Source organism: Molothrus aeneus, chromosome 9 (genome assembly GCF_037042795.1).
Source record: "Molothrus aeneus isolate 106 chromosome 9, BPBGC_Maene_1.0, whole genome shotgun sequence".
Classification (NCBI taxonomy): domain Eukaryota; kingdom Metazoa; phylum Chordata; class Aves; order Passeriformes; family Icteridae; genus Molothrus; species Molothrus aeneus.
This window is the reverse complement of record NC_089654.1, coordinates 10,660,401-10,681,486: the sequence shown is the minus strand read 5'-3', so window position 1 is coordinate 10,681,486 and position 21,086 is coordinate 10,660,401. Positions and strand designations below refer to the sequence as shown.

The 21,086-nt window shown below is 42.1% G+C and overlaps 1 protein-coding gene across 4 annotated transcripts in view; it reads left to right on the top strand.

The window, feature by feature from the left end:
• The window catches only part of ST3GAL3 (ST3 beta-galactoside alpha-2,3-sialyltransferase 3), a 173,551-nt gene that overhangs the window by 105,880 nt on the left and 46,585 nt on the right, over positions 1-21,086 (top strand). For all 4 annotated transcript variants that reach the window (XM_066555424.1, XM_066555422.1, XM_066555421.1 and 1 more), the window contains 2 exons: positions 10,023-10,086; positions 17,838-17,933. In XM_066555424.1, the coding sequence (XP_066411521.1) occupies positions 10,023-10,086; positions 17,838-17,933 (160 nt within the window). The remainder of the gene's footprint in view (positions 1-10,022; positions 10,087-17,837; positions 17,934-21,086) is intronic.

Here is a 21,086-nt window from a genome sequence, read left to right as displayed (position 1 = left end):
TTGGAATAACACGTCTCTATAAATTACATGTAAAAGAGTAGAAATGGCTCAGAAATTTTCAGGGCAGGACTACTGCTCTTTAAAGGTTATCATATCAAAGAGAAGGCAGTATGCTGATCATTTTGACACAGTCCATCAGAGATTTTCATTTTCTTTGATGAGAATCTAATTGTAAAGACAGCTCTCCTATATCCAGATGCTTAAAAGTACTCAGTACAACTTAGAAAGTTTTACAGTGCTTCTTTGTGAAAGATTTCTTGCTCCTTCACTCCAGTGGTTATTTTCTGATTTGGCCATCAGCCCAGGCAAGGAGGTTTTATGGACAGAGTGCTCCATTCTTGGCAAGAGCATTTGTGTGTAGAAGCCCTCAAGGTGAATAGGGTCCTGAATATGAAAGTTTTTAGACTTTCCCTGAATGCTGCTGGTTGTGAAATGGGCTATTGCAGTAGGAATACTGCACATGCTGTGTCAGATGGGAAACTGCTGCTATTGTCAGTTAAAAGCCTTAGTGATTACTTGCATTCTATGAAAGAGGCACAGAATAAGCAGGTGGCAACCCTGCTGCTTTCTGAGATGAGGTGTGTGGTATGAAGTCTTGATCAAACTCTCTTTGAGCAGTGGTTCTGAGAGTCGTCAACTAGTTATTAGAAATAGATGAAGAGGAACCTAAGAGCAGCTGTTGTACCTTTTTCTTAACCTGTCTTAAATGGGTAGAGTTTTAGTATATGTTGTAGTTGTTGACTCTGTTCACCAAAGATCTGGACCAAGGATTGGTCCTAATTACTTGATCACAATGCCCAGGAACCTGGGACAAAAGCAGAGGTGAGAGCTGTCAGGAATGTTGGAGCTGATCCAGCAGGTTGAAGATGTTGTTGCATTCATCATAGGTGTCTGTAGTCCTTGTGGAAAGTCTGGTTTCCTCTGTGTGCAGAGAACAGGGGAAATAATAGGTATGAAGAGGTGTGATTATGTTTTGGCACCTTAAACGGTCACTACCAGTGCCTAGTTTGGCCATTCATGTAACAGTGGCTCTAGGTTTTGCCCACTTTTGCAGCTGGCTGTGAACCCATGAGATTATATTTCAGAATCTGGATCAAGATTTTTAAATGAGGAATGGCCGTGTTGACAAACAGACCAGTGTCATGTTTGACTGCACTTTTAGAAACTGAGATTGTCTGCCACATCAAACTTGTTGTCCCCTACTGTGGGATTTGACAGAGTCTGGAAACGGGATGGGCCACCCTAAGTGCTTGGAAACGATGACTCCATCTCTATTAATAAACAAAGTGGTTGTCCTGTGGTCGTGAACGCTGTTGAGCTCATTGTTCAAACAGATTAACTCCCTGCCCCCCACAAAAATAGAGTGGCTATGTCCAGGCTTCCTATCAAGAAAGGTCACTGGCCTGTATTAGCCTGTGAATGCATGAGAATTGTAGAGGAGGATGTTTGTTGGCCCTGGTGAGCATATCTGGGACTGTGCTAACACTGTTAGGGTGGACTCGAGCAGCACCGAGTGGGTCCGTGCCCTGCTGCCAGTGTGTTTGCTGGTGTGTTTATAGCCAGAGTGAGGAACATGATGAAATTGGTCAACTCTCACAACTGTCAAGAAGATCAAACTGTAACAAGATGTTGGAATTCTAAAAGCTCTAAATGTCAAGGGTTCCTGTGGGGGACAGCTCCAGCTGCCGAGCACCCTCCTGTGTCCCAGGCTATTGTTTTGGCATTAACTTGGATGTTGGAGTGCCTCCCATGTTTCACCATTTGCAAGGGTTTAATTTGCTTGTAGGAATTCTTTCCCAGCACCCACCAAGTCTGTTGTTGCAACTTTTTTCAGTGAAGAGCAGGGAGACTGCAGCAATCTTGGGCTCTTGAACGAGTCACATGGAGTTTTTTTAAAATCTAAATTGAAATTTCTTCTTTTGGATTTGCACCTTTTTCTAGCAGTGCTTCTATCAGTGTAATTATGGAGGTATGAATATGCCCATGCTGTCCACATAGTTGCAGAGATTCTCTAGCATGTGCACTGCTCTCAGGGTTAAATTTGTCAATGAAGAAGCAATGGAAAAATTGTTTATAGTGTTAGTAAGATTATTAATCCCAGAGGGCCTCCTCCCCAAATTTACCTCTGTAGCTAAAGCAAAAGGAAAGAGTTATTTGGAGAAGGGCAACAAACAAGACTGGAGAAATACCTGACTATTAATAGAATTTCTCAGTACATGTGGTTTGAAGAATATAAAAGGCTTTCAGAAGGAGTAGCTAGTATCTGGCAATCTCTCTGTGTAATGAGGACGGGAGAGTTGCTGCAGTTTTTGGTTTTTTAACTTAAGTGAAAACATATGGCACAGCATACACTAAAAAACTAAACAGACGTGATCAGTGTAATATCTCTTCCATGCATTTAGTCAGTAATTTTGTCACTGCTTAGCAGTAATTATATATCTTCACTTCCACCTTTGTTCCTGCTCAGTTGTTTTGGGCAGAGAGGCTGCTTTGTTGGCCCTGAATCAGTTTGTCTATGAAGGTGATAGTTATTTCTTAGGGAGTGATTCTGTTGTTACCATCTCAGAATTTCCCTCCCATCAAGACACTAGGAAGCAATTTCTTCCCTATGATGATAAGAGAATATTAAGAACATGTTTGAAATGTTACAGTTTTATCAAATATAATATGAACTACTGGCCAGGCGACTTTGTATTTTCACTTGATACTGGAGGGATGTCTGGAACTGGTGATACATTCAGTGACAAAGGAATTAAGTCTTTGTCCAGACCACCAATGCTAATGGATGTATTGTGCAATGATTAACTGTTCTTGTACTTGGTTTTATTTGGATGTTTTCTTTTGTGTCAGTGCTCCTGGGAAAAGCCATGGTTCAGTGCTGCTCAGCAGTTGTTCTGTAGTCTCATGGGGCAGAGGTCATTCATCTCCAGTGAAAATGTTGAGTTTTCAGGCCTGCAAAAGTTGGCATATCACAATGTTATTGGGAGAAAATCTCCTCTCTTTCTGTGCATGCTCCTTCATAGCTTTTTCTTTTCCGTTGGCTTTCTTGGCATGAGCAATATAGAATCTCTGAGAAAACATATGCAGTTGGACATGACAATTTGCAGCTGATTTAAGGAAAAAAAAAAACATTAGAAATGTGGGACTTTTCTAACCTAATCTTCTCACTCTTTGTAGAGACAGGAGTACAACATGCAGTCGTCTTCCCTGCATTTGACTGAATTAGGCATTTTATGCTTTAATTCTCCAACTTTATCCTCATTTTTTTAATGGTACTCTGTTGTACAGATGATTTTCTACTGTAAGCATTCTTTTGTTCTTCATGTCTTATTCCTCTAACAAAAAAGCAGAAGAGCAAGCATGTATAGCCATTAGTTCTGTTTAGAGTTGGTATTAACAAGGTTGTTGTTTCTTCCTGAGTTGGAGGCACATTTCTGAACTAGATTCCAGTAGAATTTTGCATTTGACCAAAATTGGTAATAGTTGCCATTATCACATGGGAATATAGATATAAAAATGTTGATGTTTCCCCAGGGAATTTAGCAGATTTTATAGCCTAAAGAAATTAAATGAGTGATTTGAAGAGGAAATAAAATTGAAAGTTTCAGAAGAGGTAGAGGGTTGACTTTTCATTACTGAATAGAACTTTTAAAGGGAAATTATTTTGTGAATTTTGAAATTAAATCCCTTCTCATTCTTGAGCTCTCATGATGAAGTACAACAGTGCAGTTCCTTATTTCAATCAAAACTGATGTTTTGCTGTTGAGTGTGCCTAAAAAATAGTCCTGCTCCCAACTCATTGAGAAGGGAGATGCAAACCTTTCTAAGGTTTCATTTAATTGGATGACTCCATATTGGAGTTCTTCACAGAAGTCTTGAATTGCAATGGAAACACAGATATGATATTATTCCTCTTTTCTGCCTCCTGAAGAGAAGAGCAGATACTCTCTGGCTGTTGTGTTTTGAAGTGCCATTTATTAATGCTTCTACAAGGGTCAGAAGAATTAGGAATCACTGTAGTGGTTACTGAGTTTTTTGGCCTTGAAGATAATGCCTGGCCATCTGTGAAGGGTCATCGAAAATGTAGAGCCCTCTATAACAACTGTATTTATTTTCCTGCTTGTCTTTAACCAGCACACCGTGAATCTTTCAAGGACTGTTTTTATTTGACGTGAATTTGCCTCTTTCTGTGGACTTTATTACTTCCTGTGCATTGAACTCGAGTTTAGATAAAAATTGTTAATGCATGGTTATTGCAAAATGTTGCCTATTTTTTTTCATAATTGTTTTTTAAATTAATGTTCCAACTTTCCAAGCCCTGGGATTATGCTGGGAACCAAGCTTGTATTCTGAGAAAACAATCTCTTGGTTGTGAAGAAAAGCTTGGAAAAAAAAATCCCCGAAGGCTCCAAAACGACAATGTAAATGAAGAGTCTAAATGTTATGTATTTTATTTATATCTTGTTATAAAAATAGGCCTTAAGGGCTTTAATGGAGCTTACATTTAATGCATGCCAGGTTCTTCTAAAATTGCTAGGGAGGATACCATGCACATTCAGTCTTTTTTTTTCTTTTTCTTTGTGTCTAGGCAACAGTATATGCCTCTTGTCTTAATGCCATTAAAAATCATCAATGGAGATCTTGTGAGGCGTGGCAGTTTTAAGTCCTGCTGTTAGAAAAGTGTGTCTCCAGCAAACCACCTAAACCTAGTACAGCTAGTGACCTCATGAAACCACTCTCTTGTATTTACACACGAGTTTTGATTGGGGGACAGATTCCTCAGTTTGTGGTTAGCTGGTTTTGAGAGCCAGTTCACACGTTTGCAATGCACTGCTAAATTCTGGAATTCTTCGTTGCTTCTTTTCCCTGCATTGACCTCCTAAAGTCAGCTGATCAATAATAAAAAGAAGTGGTGCAGAAAATTTCAGACACATTGTGATACCTGTTGTAACCACTGGATTCCCAGCTTCACAAAGGTATGAATAATGTTGACTGAGTGCAGCTGGACATGGTGTTTCTGGAAGAGAGAATAGAACATGTGGTGAGACTTGGGTCCATGACCTTGTGCTGGGCACCAGGGAGGAAAATCACAGAATGAGTCAGGATGGAAGGGACCACACTGGGTCACCTGGTCCAACCTCTCTGCTTAAGCAGCCTCATCTCAAATCACATTGCACAGGATTGTGTCCAGATGGCTCTGGGATATCCCCAGTGAGGGAGATCCCACACCCCCTCTGACAGCCTGTCCCAGTGCTCAGTCACCTGCACAGTGAAGTTCTTCCTTAGATTCAGATGCCTGTTTCCTCTTGTACCATTGCTTGGCACCACTGAGCGGAGCCTGGTCCATCCTCTGACACCTCCCTTCAGATAGTGACAGATATTGATTAGGTCCCTTCTCAGTCTTCTCTTTTCACCTCTGAACAGGCCCAGCTCCCTCAGCATTTCCTCATAAGGGAGATGCACCAGTCCCCTCATCATCTTTGTTGCTCTCCACTGGATCTGTTCCAGGAGCTCCATATTTTCTGTCCTGAGGAGCCTAGGACTGGACACAGCACTCCAGATACCACTAGGGTTAAGTAGAGTGGAAGAATCACTTCCCTTGACCTGCTGTAAAGATCATTCCTCAAAAGATGTGAAAACTTTTCTGTTAAAGGTCATTCCTCAGCTCCCATATGGAGCAAGATCTTAACGTAAAAAAACGCTGAAGGAGGAATTTTATACAGAGCTGAACTTTGGGTAGTGTATTGAAAAAAAGTGTATGCACTGGCTTGTGCTAAGAACTTGTTTGTAAATACTGTGATTTGTTTAATCCATAGCATTGGTAGTGTTTAGTTTACTCTCCCCACAAAGCTGACACACACGTGGCATTCTGTTATGGTGGGATAGGGACCCATGTGCAGTCTCCTGGCAGAGTTCACAGGATGTCAGTCAGCCTCACTTGGGTCAGTCTGTTCCCAAAAGCTGGAGCTGGTGCCCAGGACCTGCAGCAGTGCGGGCTGGAGGGGTGGCAGCTGTGTGACCACCAGAGGAGATGGGCACTGGCCCTGGCTCCCAGGGCAGATAGAGCACTGCAGTAGCATGCTGTCCCCTGTCCCTGAGGCAGGACATTCACACCTTACTGCTGCCAGCAGGGACATGCAGGTGTGCTGGGTTTTGAGGAAGGTGGCTGGTATACAGAACTTGAAAAATTACAGCCTCTTCTCTTGTCCACTTGAGAGTGCACAAACATCCCAGTTTGCCTGCTTTCAAGGCAGGCAGAAGGTAGACACTGTGAGATGCCTGCAGTAAGCCCTGTGGACTGGAAAGGCCTCCCATCTTTTTTTTTGGTGATACAAGCAAGAAGTTTCTGCATTAGAAACAACAATTTTAAGTATTGTTGACATTTACAGTGAAGGTTTCCTCCATTCCTTGACATAAATAACAGAGAAAAAGGCTTGAATTGAGACTTAGGCTTATTCTCACTGTGTGGTCACTGTCTGCCTAATTTCTAACTATTTAGTTTTTCCAAATGTCTGAAAATTTCAGGGTCAACCTGAAGTCAATATGTACTTGTGTTCAGACAAATCATGCAGTACCGAGCTGGCTTTTGAATCTTCTGATGTTGTAAAGCAAAGTTGATAGAATATGTCAAGATAACTCAGGATTCTTAGATAAATGTAGTTGACTCCTTCTCTAGATGGGAGAAAAATGTGCAGAGGCTTCTTGATTTGTTTTTATAGTAAGACTGCATGCATAGTGGTTGATAGATGAATGGGTTAAATAATCTCCCACTCTCCCCAGTGATCTAAATTCTCCATGACAAAAAAAATATATATAATAAACAGACTATGGCTGCAGAAAACTGCTGTATATTGCTTGCCCTGCTGATGTGTTCGTGTAGACAACTTGGCCTTTCTTTTGTCCTTGCAAAATTTCTTTCAGTCATTGACTTCCAGGCAGTGGCTGTGCACAAATCCTGTTACTTGAAGCCGGAAGGAATTTTTCTTTGTAGTATTTGTTATGTGTACTTGCCCTGGCATTATTTTCACTCAGTACATAGGTGTCTAAGGCAGACTGTGCTCATCACCCCTTCAGTTTCTTACCCTGGAGAGAGGATGTCTCATCAATTTACTTTGCATAATGCACCTGCTTTCCTGGTGCCCCATTTTCTTTAGTCACAGTCTGGAGGTGAGCTCTGATATCAGATACCTGTGATAATCTTTGCAGTGGGTGATTGCAAGGGATCCTCCACCTTGCCCCAGCTGTATTAAAAGATCCTGCCAGTGGCTCCTTATTGTTCCTAACTGCTTTGTGGTCTTGTGCAATGTTGCAGGTCAGCCACAGCAGCATCTGGTGATCCTTCAAACCTTCCCCCAGGAAAATACAGAAAATACAGTAACTCCTTCTGGAGGAGATCTTGTCTTTCCATCCTCGTGCCAGCGCCAAGGTTCAAGTGCAAGTGCCCACCTTAGCAACAGTGCAGTAGAGTTCCAGCTCAATCAGAAAGATCTAGTGTCTGTCCTAGCCATTAGCTTTTCCTGGCTTGTAGCTCCTGCTCCTGGCTTCCAAAAAGAGAGCTAGACCAGATGAACTTAGTGCCACTTTCATTCCTGATGTGGGTGAACACTTGACAGTGAAGTACTTTGTCTTTTATTGAGCTTCGTTTGGCAATTTTGAATAGTAACACTGAGATTTGTGCAACTTCCAAAACTTTTGGATGCCATTTATTGTTGGACTGTGGAGTCTGCTGAAGAGCTTTTTCCTATTTGTCCCTTCATAATCTGTACTGAATGCTCAATATTGTTGTTTGTTTTGTTTTTGTTTGGGAAGCACCTCCATTCCAAATGCTGCCATATCCACTCCTAAAGTAGTTTTATTTTATTTCTGAACAATCACTGGGAAGGCATTGCTAATTATCTTGCAAGATGAGTAAACCAGAATCATTTGAGTGCATCACTCAACTGTATTCTTTTAATGTTTTTTTCCAAAATAGTCCATGGGATGGTCTCCAAGTAGTGCAGGGTGTAACTTGTGGGTGGTAGAGCAAACCTGGCATAACAAAAGCTTGGTAGACGGGAGGTTGCAGCCCTTGACATGCAATTCTTTGATGTCTTCTCTGAGAATGTGGGAAAACAACCTCAGTAAAGTATGCTGTCCAACAAAAGCCAAGGTGTGAAGCGGGCCAAGGAGAGGACTGTGGCATGATGCCATTAGAGGTCACAGCAACCTACTGCTTTTAGGGCAGATTTAGGGGAATAGCATTCCTGTTGGAGGGGAAGCCTGCTGCCTATGCATCAGAAGAAATTCTTGAGATGAAGGAGAACTAAACACCACTATTTTGTTATCAAAGTTGCTTTTACCCTTATAAATTGCTTCGTCCCTTGCTCCACTCCAAACTATGACCTGAAGGTAATCACACTCCCCAGCTTGTAATGGTTGGCAGGTGCTATCAGTGCTGCCAAATAAAAAACTCCCCCAAATCTCAAAGTAATTGTCAGAATTTTCTGTTTATCACCTTCATGTGTCTGGCCAGCTTGTTGTCATGTTCAAAGCCCTTTGGCACATGGGCTGCCTTGAGCTCCTGTGTTTATCCCACACATTTGTCCTGTTGCTGCTGAAGAAGGATACAGTGGAGAAGAACAGAATTCTTTCTGTGAAAGGGTCTCCCCTTACTGTGCTAATTGCAGTAATTAGTGTCTGTCAGGAAAGCTGTTTGTGTGAGGTGAAAAATCACTTGTTGTCAGTTTTCTTAATGTTTCTGTACCATTTTTAGTCTTTCATAAAGAAATGAGACTCATTTGTTCATTTTGACTGGTGTTTCCTAAGAACTCTTGAATTAGTTGTCTGATGTATTTGAGGATATTAGAGTTATTTGCTATCTTCCAAGCAAAGATGGAAGGGGACTAATTGTTCACAATCTTTTCCAATATAGATGAAGCTCAGAGAAGCCATATTCAAAATTGCAAAGGGAAGTGATTGAATGTCCATAGGGATCAAGGAGAATTCTGAGCTCATGGAACCAAAATCATTGCAAGTTACCAGATACAAAGAAACTATGTCTGATATATGAAATCCCAGATTTGAAAACAATTAAATAGCAGAAAAGAATTTCAGGGAAATATATCTGTTTGCTCTGGTTTTGTCCTCCTCTTAGGCATCTGCTTAAGACCACAGTTAGAGTCAGGATTTGGAGGCAGATGGACTTTTTGTCAAACTCTGTACAGACATTCTGAAGTTACTGGTACATTTGTAAATACAAACTAGCCAGAGCCTTACTGCTTCTTGGCCCTGGTTGGGTCATGGTAAAGGAGTTTGGATCTCTCTGGGGGAGAGAGGTAGAAAAATTAGGGACAAATGAAAAATCTAGAGGGAAGCAGACTCCAAAGTTTCCATTGCCAATAGAATTATTTATATGTAATCATTGCGCTTCTGCAACTTAATGCATTTAATTTGTGTGTGTGCCTAAGCTTGCATAACTTACATCCCCTGGTTGCTGCAGCTTTTGCAGGGTATCAGCATAGGCTGCAGTTCCATGGGCATTTTTTTATGCAATTATCATGCTTTAATTGAATAAAGACAGACTGAGGAACCTAAACTGAAAGCAACCCACAGAATAAAAAGCATCCGTTTTAGCCTGGTTCTGTTCCTGCGTCCAGTTCACCACTCAGCCACATAAAAGCTTTTCTGAAGGCAAGCAGTGACAGTGATGCTGGCCTTTTCATGTCTGAAGTGTTTGTGAGACTGTCATCTCAGGGCAGGGGATATGAAATCACTACTATAAAATGTACGGTGCGTGTTCCCTGTGACGCTCTCCTTGCAAGGCAGTCACACACTGCACCAGAATTTGGCACATAACATGTCTTTGCAGGCTCTGTGTGAAGGTCATTGTCCAGAGAAAATAGGAATTTTCAACTTAGTGTTTCTTCCTAATGAGAACCTTTCAGTTCCTTCAAGTAACTGCTTCAGATGCTTTACTCCACATTGTTCCTCATTTCCGTTAGAAGTCAGAACTTGTTCCTAATGTCTTCTTCCTTTCTCCCCAGATAATCTGATCAAAGCCATCCTGTCAGCAACCAAAGATTATCGTCTAACTCCAGCTCTTGACAGGTAAGATGAGACCTCCAGAACAGGAGTAGAAGTGATTCTTTTCCATATGTCCTAAATAAATTTTGTTAGACATATTTTGCCAGAAATTATTGCCAATACATTTGAATGTGGATGAGTAAGTCAGGAGCTGAAAACTGAGTTCTCTTTAGAGTAAATCTGCAGACTCTGGAGACCTCTGTCAAGTCAAACATAAGTAGAAAAAAGCATTTAGCTTTTGACTATTTCCTAATCATTTGTTTCATATGTTGTTCCAAGACATCCTCTTGCCCTGTTTTCAAATAGGTAAGTAGCAGGTTTTCAATAAACACTTTGCTCTTTTCCAGCCTTTCTGAAAAAGCAACAGAATCACAAGGTAGTTTAGAAGGAAAGAAAGGACTGGCTTATTTCAACAATGTCTTTCATTAATACCTCACTCTCAGAGTAGGAATGTTTGGTTGTGTTGGCCAAGCCTGGACTAGGATGAACAGGATAGCAGTCTCCTGGGTCCTGGGATATTTTAATTGATGCCTTTAGAAGAAGATCCTTTGATTCTTCAGTTCTGTTGTAGAGGTTGTTTCTGAAACTCACTGGCATGTTTACAATCAGCTTCCCAATAATAGCCCTTTAGTCCTTCCTGTCCTTGCTTTTCTGTCATTCCTTCAATTTTTCCTGCAGATCTGGTTTGGTGCCACCTCCCAGATTAGGGATAGTTTTTTTCAGAAGCTGTCAGAGGTTTTTACTCTGGGACTTGAGCTCTTTTCAACATCCTGGTAGCACATCTTTTCAGTGGTACTTGATCCAGGCTGACAATACAGTTCCTGCTTTCTAAAGACATGGGTTTTATTTCCTGGCCCAGCTCCCCTTCTGCCCACTTTTGGTGGCAAAGTTCATAAGCTTAACCAGTCTTTCTGTAGGTCTCTGCATCTCTCATGCTGATTGTAGAGCTTGCCTGCTGTAGTTGGGAGTTAGTCTCTGTGTGAAAGTTTATTCTTAGTCTTGCACGGTCTATGTGTTAATTTAGGTTTCTTTGAAGTTTGCCTTGCCTCACAGCAGTGCCAGATAGGGTTAGCCTTCAGACTTTTGATTAATTTGAGAAATTATGTCCAGAAGGTAAAACCATTTTACAAATGACCTTCTTAGAGATTTTGCACACAAGTGAGTCTCACCCATCTGGGGTTTATCTCTGTTCTGGTTGGAAAGTTAAGATTTTAATCTGTTGAAAAATCCACATATAGACTCTTTCAGAAGGTTGCTCATATGAAATTAGTGTTAATGACAAAGGGCAGGTGGAAGATTCTTGCAGTGAAGGTTAATGTAGTTGTGACCCTTGCTGCTCACCTGTTTTTGAGGAGTAGAATGTTTCAGGCTTTTTGAAAGTAATTTCGCAGGAGATTCCGAAGCATAATAACTCTGGCATGAGCTGCTCACTTTGGTTTGTGTTCTTTTTAATGAGTTTGGTGCAGAGGTAGGAAAGATCTTAAACCTCATAAAATGTATGCAAAATCCATGACATACCAAGTGCAAATGAGACCTGAGGAACAGGCTAGACATTTATTTCTCTGGTTTTGCAGCAACAAGGTTTGGTGGTGTGTAAACACACAGATATCTTGGGGCAGTACTGTTTCCTTGGGAATTGTGATAAATCCCTATCAGTGGATGTTGGTTGTGTAGTACATATGCATCACAATCAAATACCTCCCAAAGCCCTTCCAAGTGAGCAGGTCTTAGGAAGGATAAAACCAGAAGTGTTTATGAGAGAAAGGGACTCAAGGAGGCTTGGGATAGCAAGCTGGAAAGTGAGAGCCTAAAGGAGGAGGTGGATGGAGTTGCAACAGAGGAGTTATTAGGAGAAAGAGCTTGAGAACTGTAGGAGGTGTTAAGTCTGCCATAGTGCTGCTCTGGCAAACCAGCTTGGTGAGTAGGGCACAGATGAAGACTTGGGTATCATTCCAGAGATAATCTTCAGTTGTAGTCATCACTGAATTCCAGTGCTGGCAGCAATGGGTATCTGCCATTTTGGATTCCTAAAAAGTTGGTGCGAAGACTGGTGGATGAAGGCTAGCTCCTTTCTCATCTTGTCTCAAGCTCCAAGCAGATCCTAGGAGCTCCCCTCCATGGCAGCACCAGTGTGCTGGGGGCAGAGCCTTGGGTTTAGCTACTCCCTTCCTGCTCACTGGTCAAGGAGAAAGTCCAGACCTCTCCCCTCTGCTCAACACCGTGAAGCAACTGAAGAAAACCTGACTTAGGGGACCTTGAAAGGTCCTTTCCAACCCAAACCATTCTTGATTCTGTGATAGAGAACTGAGAAAATGTCCTATTGTGGAAGAATTAGATAAGAGACACAAGTCAAGTCTGTGAGGTTCAAGGGGTTGGGCTTGGGAGATCTTGTGAACCCTTCCACTTGTAGGCTCTCAGAAGTCTAGTGGGCTGGTTCTAGAAGCAGGAAAAAGGCTCCAGGTTCACCTTCTTTTCAGAATGGAGTTACACCAACGTTTTGTCTGTTGTCAAGTCTAAGAAGCCATATTTGCTACTGCTGCTGCCCTTCTCCTTGTGCTGCTGCTATTGTTTAAAAGGGGACTTCAAAGTAGATCAGTGAGATGATTCCAGTTTATGAGCTTTTCTCTCAACCCAGGTCACTCCAGTGACTTCATTTCCAGAGCTCCCCTCCCACTGAAGAGCTGTGTGGGCACAGAGCTGAAATGGCAGCAGGAGAGGCAGAGGCTGGGATGGGTGGGGAGGGTGAGCACTGCCCAGCCCATTGGAGTAAGTGTTCGTGTAACTATACACTGAAGGCAGCTTTCCCAGGGGAAGGGTGGGAGAGGCAGGAAAGGTGAGGTCAGAGCAGTGCGTGAGAGCACAGAAAGGAAGGAGAGGATTAGAGTTGTGTGGTGGAGGATCTCTACACCAAGCCTTTGGTCTTCTTCCTACCCAAACTTCTTGGTTTGTGCCCTCCTTCACAAAGCTGGTCCATGAGAAGTTGCATTCACTTGCCTCTCATAAGCCCTGGAAATGAACTTTGTTTGATTATTCCTGTGCTAAAGGGCATCCTGATGCACCTTTCCTGACACGATGTACTGACATGGTGCTGAAATGAGGCAAACGTGATCCTTCCAGGTATGCGTGCACTTTTCATCATCCCACAGCAGCTTTGCCAACTCACTTCCACTAATCCCTCCATTGTGTTATAGCTAGCAGCAGCTGGAGGGCATGTGCACAAAGGCTGTGGTTCACACCTGTAACTCTGTGTGCATGGTGCCCTGCTTTCTCCATGACTCCTTATTACAGCACCGTTGTGTTGAGTAGTAACCTGCTCCTGCTCCAGGCAGGGGGCAGGTAAAGCTGCACTGATGTTCAGGAGGGTAGTTACAACTCACCCCTGAGCTTGTCTGGAAAAGTTTGGAGATCCAGAAGACTTTAGAACCACTGGCCTCTTCCTTCTGAGCTGGCCTGTCTTTCTCCCTAACACAGATGTCAGTGGGCCTCATCTTTGAAACTTCTTGCACTCCATAGACTTTTCCAGGCCCTCTTATATTGCTGAGATTCTCATTGCTTGATTTAGTGGCTCCTCCAGTGGCCTGTCCCTCATTCTGCAAATGGATCAGGGCTTGATTTATAATTCCACCGCCCATCTGCTGGCTGGACTTCAGTGGATTTTTGGGTTACATCTCTGTGGTGATGACATGTAAATTTCCTATGAGAAGACATAAATATAAAAGCCTGAGTGATGTTTTTTGTATTGCCTCCAGCTGGTAATGAAAAAAAACCTGAGAGTTTGAGCTTATAACTATCATAGTCTTTACAAATGCAGTATACTACCTGAACAAGTGAGGAAAGGATTTGATAGAACAAGAGATGTGTGTGTCCCCCTCTGGTTCAGGCTGATAGCACCCATTTAAGTTACAGCAGCCAGAACAAACCAGAGTATATTAAGCCTCCTTAAGCACTACCTACCCTAAAGATGTAGTTTTTAATTATTCTGTTATATCTTTCCTCAAAGCCTTCAGATCCAAAGATGTGTAAAGAAAGGCTTTGTGGTTTTTCTCCCCTGACAAATCCCTAAAGCACTTTGATAAGAAAGAAGAGGAAACAGGAATTGCTACAAAGCATACACATGTTTACAGTTCTATATTGTTCAAGAAAATCTGCATGAATCCTGCTTTTGGTGCAGATGAACTGAACCTTGGAGTATCTGTGTCAAGAGTCTGTACATCTGGCTGCAGCTCCCAGCTTAGGGTTTTAGGGAGTATCTGTTGTGGAAAGTCCATGACCGTCCTTCATACCACCCTGGTAGCAAACTGAAACATGGGCTGTGTCTGATGTGCTCAATCCTTGAAATCTTCTGGAAAAGAAATAGGGCTTTGACATACTGTGTAAACAAGCACAAAGGTGTTTGCACACTTCTTTGTGGAGAAACAATTGAGCTGTAACTGATGCTGCTTGCACTGTGTATTTCTTCACCCAGAAACTTGCCCGGAGCCAGCAATGACTGTGCAGGTTTCCCATGCTCAGGCACAATCAGCAGACAGAGTAGATTTGAAAGAAATTTAAGCTGTTAGAAGATCAAAGATGAGACCTTGGGGTCAGAAAGTTACTAATGAAAAATCTTATCTGCAGACTTAAGGAAAAAGGAGAATGCATTTAAATATGTCAGAGCCATGAGGGTAGAAGAGTGGTTCAGACATGAAGCTGGGCAAAAGTGATTAACCTATCAATTACAATGAGTAAAGGCAGAACCATTCAGTTAAGTATTTGTTTCGTTTTTGGGGTAAAGATAGAAAGATGTCTCATTTTACAGCAACAATGAAATACTTCGTGATTCTTTTATTAGTAACTACAAGGATATTAAATGACGATTATATGTCTTTTAAAGTCAGTAAACACTGAAGAGTTAAATAAGGAATTCTTGTTGTTATTACTGTTTGCTTTTTAGCCCTTCCTGGAATGTTTGTGAGAACAGCAAATGTTGTCCCATTCCTGGAGAATTATGGGAGATAATACAGAGGTAGCTGTAAGTTAATTTGTTTGGTTTTGCAGGAAAAATCCTGCAGAGGACAGAGCCAGGATGGCAGCATAACTGATGTTATGTTACTTTGGGTTTGTGGAAATTAAATCTTGTCATGTAGAAGATATATTTTTAGATGAACTAGAAGCTTGAATGGTAAAGGTAAACTTTTAGAAGCACACATTAGTTATTTGTCTCAGTCCATTATGTTCTGTTTCTATACTACACCATTTAGAGGTATCCTTTTTAGGAATAGAATATGTTACATAGCTTTAAAAAGTTATTGTCAGTGTGGAGAATTAATCCTTTAGTGACACTTGTAGTGTAATCCTGCTGGCAGGTGTTCACAGGGGCTAAAACCAGTCTGGAGTAAATGTGAAATTCCACTAGGAAAATTTTCCAGAACCAAAGACTGGGAAATTTATGAGCAGGAGGGCCAAGTCAGTCCTGACTGTTTTGTTGCATCCTTCACTGGAGCCAAATCAAAAATCAGGCATCACCAAGGCAACAATTCGGGTCATGTTTACAAGATGAGGATTAAATTCTGCAAACCAGTGACTGTAAGAAGAGGATTGGAATGATGTAAGCAAAATCTCTGTGTAAAAGACACTCCACCTTGAGCAGCATTAGGTCTGAATGCTGGTCTTCCAGAATCAGTACTCAGGAGATCTGGGAAGTTGAGAATTGTTCAGGGACATGCTGCAAGTGTGAGTCAAGACCTAGAAGAGCTGCCATACCGTGCAAGATGTCATGAGCTCACTCCAGTTTGTTTGGTGAACAGAAGATTAGGAGTGGGGTTTGATCAGTCTATGAGTCCTGTGTGGGAGCAGGGCCATGAAGCTGCTGGAACAGCTTTGGCTGGTGGAACTGGTTCTTCTATCTCATGTGCAGCAGCTCATGCTGACCAGTCTGCCCTGTGAGAGGCAGATGTTTATACACAGTGCTTTCTCAGTAAGTGGATCTCATGCAGATGTGGAAGGCACTGCTGACAGTAGATGGTGCTTTAATTTAGCAGGAAAGCGAAGAAAGCGTTTAAGTGGTTTGAGGTTGAAACAAGCAGATCTGTATTCAGAATTGGTAAGAACATCCTAACAGTAAGTGGGAAGAGGATAGAGTGGAGTGCCTGGAGCTTGCAGCCTTTGGATTTCAGCTCTGTATTCTTCTTCAAAACAGAAAATTCAAAAGGAGTCATAGCTGAGAGACAGCTGAGTAGAGAAGGTACAGTATTTCACCCAGCAGTCTGTTTTTTAGGAGGTCAAACTTTCCTGTCATAATCATCAAAAGAGTGTATTTCCTTCTGAAATATCACTTGGCCAGAACTGAACTATGTCTCTTTCTCCTTCCTACAGCACCTTTTCCTTAAAGGTTTTGACAAAGCTGCTACCATCTTTGTCACTCATTTTGGTGTACTTGGGGCTGACTCTCCCTTCCCTCTTTGTCACAATATACTGCTTGAACCAGATTTTGTGTCTGATTTCTCCTTGTTGCCAGAACTGGTTTGCTTGGGGTTTTTTTGCTATGCCATCATCTATAAAATTCTTTCTCTATTGTGGTTTGATTATCATAAACACACACGTTTCTTTAACCCTTGGGGATACTGGGCTAATATGTCCATGTCCATGAGGAAGCTTTTTCTTTTGGAAAGGCTTGGATCTGCAGTGGAACTTTATCTGGGCAGGGGAAGCTGTTCCTGAGCATTTTGTGGTGCTGTTAATTCTGCATGTGTCTCCAGCTAATGTCTCTGTCAGCAAAGTGACCTTCAGTGGTTTAGCTGAGTCTTCACAGTGCCCTCCAGCCCTGCTCTGCAAAAGGGGACCTCACATAAACACAGCTTTCCTCATGCTGGCTCTTTAGACTTATCACAGAGAGGACAGCCCAGAAGCAACCAGTTGACTGTGCCTGGGACTAGGAAGGCTGCCTAGTTCAGGGATCTGCTCCAAACAACTGATTGCCTTGGACCCTTTCCGAAAAAGGCTCTGCAGACACGTATTCCTTCAGTGAACTACCAGAGCTGGAGGCACACTGCCAGAAGAGCCAGCTGCATTTGGGATTAGATGGCTGGAAAGAAGTCCTTTCTCTGTCTTCAAAACAAAATCGCTTTTTAACATCTGCTGCAGAGTTCTCGTGACTCAGGGTTCCACGAGAAACTGTTCTCTTCCTTCTCTTTCCTGTTTCTTTGTTAATTAAGGTTATTTTCCTTCCCTTTCCTCACCTATTGTGTCTCCATATATATTTCCTGCTGGACAGGCATGTGGGGGGGTGTCTTTTTTTCTCTCAATTGAATGTTTTTCTGTCTCTTGAAGTCTCACCATAACAGCAGCAATTTTGCTCTCAGCAAGGTGAGCACACCCCAGATAGCTGGCAAGATCTGCCTGCACTCATAAAATTGCTTGGAGAGAAGACTTCCTCACTAAGCCTTTGGTTTGTTGTTATTTCAGTGCTGAATGAATAATGAGATGGTTCAAGTAAACAGAGGGGTTTGATTCTAGCCCATCATACCAGGGGTGTGGGGGGAGAGGAGCTGCTTGTCCTGACAGCTCATTTCATTAGGCCACACGTGGTGTGAGGTGTTGAAAGCAGTTTATCACATGTAATGCCTGGGCATGATGAGGTGAGGTGAGCTGAGGATCAAGTGTATCTCTGTCCCCCTCTTAATTCTTCATATTTACAGAGGTTTCCTGTAGTTCTCAGATGCATGCAAACTAAATATGTGCTCTCTGTGTGTTTGAAATTCTGCTACAAAAATCACTTCTCTCTGTTTCTTCCACAGTCTCAGCTGCCGGCGATGTATCATTGTGGGAAATGGTGGAGTACTTGCAAATAAGTCATTGGGGTTAAAAATTGATGACTATGATGTTGTTGTCAGGTGAGTCTTTGGCATTACAGTTCTTTCCCATATTCAGTTTCTGTATCAGTTCACTTGCTATGCAGGCAAACTTTAACCTGTACTAGTGACAGTATCCCTTTGTATGGAAGCATTAACTTACAGAGAGGGTAAAAATAGACATGAGCTTAAAAAGGTTTGTTATAAATTATGATCACATCAAAGAGTAAAGGCATTCCTCTTTCTGTTTTCCACAGCTTCTTGGGAATGTGGTCTCTTGTATGATATCACTTGAACCTTCCCTTCATAGCTCCTTTCTAAAAGCTGCTTTTGTGATGCCCTTAGGTGGTCAAGCAGTAACTCACTCTTCTGGATCTGCTCCCAGATATATTCCTGTGGTAGCTCAGGACAGTATTATTGGTCATACATGTGTAGCATTCCCCAGGAACTGCACCTCAGAGTTAGGATGGGCAGGACTAAGAATGATGCAGCATAGGGTGTTAGGAAGCAGGAAACCTCTATGAGAGAGGACCCAGCAGTGATTAAACATCTGTAAGTGCCCTAGAAACTGGCAATACTTTGGCTCTGTGTCTCTGCAGGTGACAATGTTGAATAAGGCAGCAGAAGCAGAGAGGTGGGAGTGCCAAGGACCACAGTCAGAGTTAGGACTTCTTGCTTTTGCTGAGGACCTGGATCATGGCCATCTCAGAATGCCTGAAAAACATGCTGATATGTGAAATCACAGGTCTAGTCATAACTCTCAGTAATAAATCTGTCAAGTCAGGGAGGCGCTCTGGGTGACTGGAGATTAACAAACATAATACCTGTACTAATGGAGAGTGAGAGAGTGCATGTAGGAGGGAGGGAGGATGTGCTCTAGGGAGCTACAGACCCATTAGACTGACCTGAAAAAAAAGCACTTTTCTATCAGGTTTTGAGTAACAAAATATTATTATGGTAAATAATAAAAGTGGAATAAGCTACAATGTTAGTTTATAAAACTGGTTTAACATAGTCCAAGTTGGTATTTTTTTCTTAGTACAATAACTGATTTTGTATTAAAAGAAATATATCTGATGTAATCTCTCTCAATTTTAATCAGCTTTCAGACGTGGTGACAAATAGCAAATTCTTTGCTAAAGGTAGAAGAAAGAAAGGGATTAATAAAGGAATTTCAGGCAGGTATTATTTATCACAGTCTCTATTCTCTCCTATGTGTAAGAAAAGAATAGGACAGTCAAAGAGAAATAAATATCCTCTAACTCTGGAGAAATAGACCAAGAAGATCCCTTTCAGTCTTTGGTTCCTGTGGATGGTTCCCTGCTTCTCCATGAGTATGCTGGACACAGGGATGGCCGTTCAGAACAGGACAAAATTTTTACAGCCCTTCTCCTAGCTCATCCCACTATCAGTTGATAACAAAGAGCTCTTATTCCTCATCATAGTCAGGTGACTTGTAGTTATTTCAGCTGAATTAAAATGCAGTTTATAGCCTTTCCTTGGACTCAGGTTATTAAAAAAGTAGCAAAAGAACAGTTTCAATCCATCTGGTCTAAGCCACCCACTAAGATTTACATCAGAAAGGCCACTATTTAATTTCGAAATGAAAACTTCAACTTTTTCTCTCCACATCAGTAAATCTATGTCAGTTTGCAAGCTGGGAGGATAAGAGGGCAGCTAAGCACCTGTGCTGTTGGTGGGATGGATAAAGGAGAGAGAAGTCAACTGTAAAGGTTAAATGAAGCCAGGTGCTTGGATATGTATCTAACTGCTTGCTTTATTCCTGTGGAAGCTGGGGAAGTCCCATGTATTATAACATCCTTTTTCATACACTGAAGAACTTCTTTGAAGGATGATATTTGGGACCTAGGGAGTGAATTTTAAATGAAAAAATGTGGTACATTTGTGGACAAAGGAGTGATCCAGCAGTATGTGGAGTTCTTTGATGCCTCCTGTGTTACCATGTGAGGATTGCTAATTGCAGCAAGAAATTTTGTTCTTTGCAGTGAAGATAGTCCAATTCAGCTTTGTCAGTTCTAAAAGAGCTTGGAGTGAGTTACTGTTTTTCTTTAACTAGACATTATCAGATTTCAGTGCAGATGTTATTCCCAGCTGTCACACTATTTACCTGGCAGGACTTCTTGCAGCAGTCAGTCGTCAGTGCTCTGAAATGCCTCCTTAGAATAGATTGCAGACTGGGCAAAAATAAGTGTGTATCAGAAATTCCTGATTAGAACCAGATAGGGATTCACCTGATGGTGATACTTGAGTGGTATCTGAAAGGATCCTCATGGTGGCAGGGTTAGGAGTTAGTGTCTCCATATGTAATCAGCGAATACAGACAGAAAAACACTCTGGAACTTCTTGTGGAGAAAGCTGCCTGTCCACGGGCGGTACAAGGAGGCCTGAGATCCTAACTGAGGTTTTCCAAGATTCAGCTGTGTTTATAACCACCAATGCATCCTGCCTGGGAGGGGGTTTGGGCTGTGGAGTCTGCCCCTTTGGGTGCTGTGGCTGCCTGAACTTTCCCTGCCCCATTGCCCTCACTGCCTTGGGCCTTGGTGGTGCTGGCTCTGTCACTGTGGCTCCATCAGCAGCTCCCACTCTGGCCCTTTGCTGGACACCTGAGCTCGTTTCAGCTGGGGAAATGGTTTGGTTTATTTCCTGTCTAGATACAAAGAAGGGGTCCCAAGTTTTGAGAGTATTAACAAAGTAAACAGCAAAACAGTGAACCCAGAAGCTGTGGATGGGAAAAGCCCTGCCAAAGAGTGGCACAGTGACATTTGAAACAACTGCAGACACCTCCTCATCCTAAAGAAAACAGATGAAAATATGTAAAACTTGCTTTCTTTGCAGAATATTGGTAGTACTCTGTTACCTTTAGAGCTGCATGCTTTTGCTCTGTATAAGGTCATCTGCCCCAAAGAGACACAACACTTTAAAGTTTAAATACTCCCTACAGAAGAAATGAGTGGTGTGTGAATGTGCCATCAGCAACAGAGGAAAAAGCAAGGGATCAGGCTGGCTGGGAGAATTGTACTCAGGTCTAGTTCCTCAAAGTCAGCCTACAAAGGGTTTAAAAACCACGGGGAAAGGCTTCATCTGCTGTATTCATTGTGGTGGTGCTGATTCTTAAATTGTTTTGCCTTTAATATTTTATTCCTGATGATAAAATAAGTATTTTTGCTAAAAATG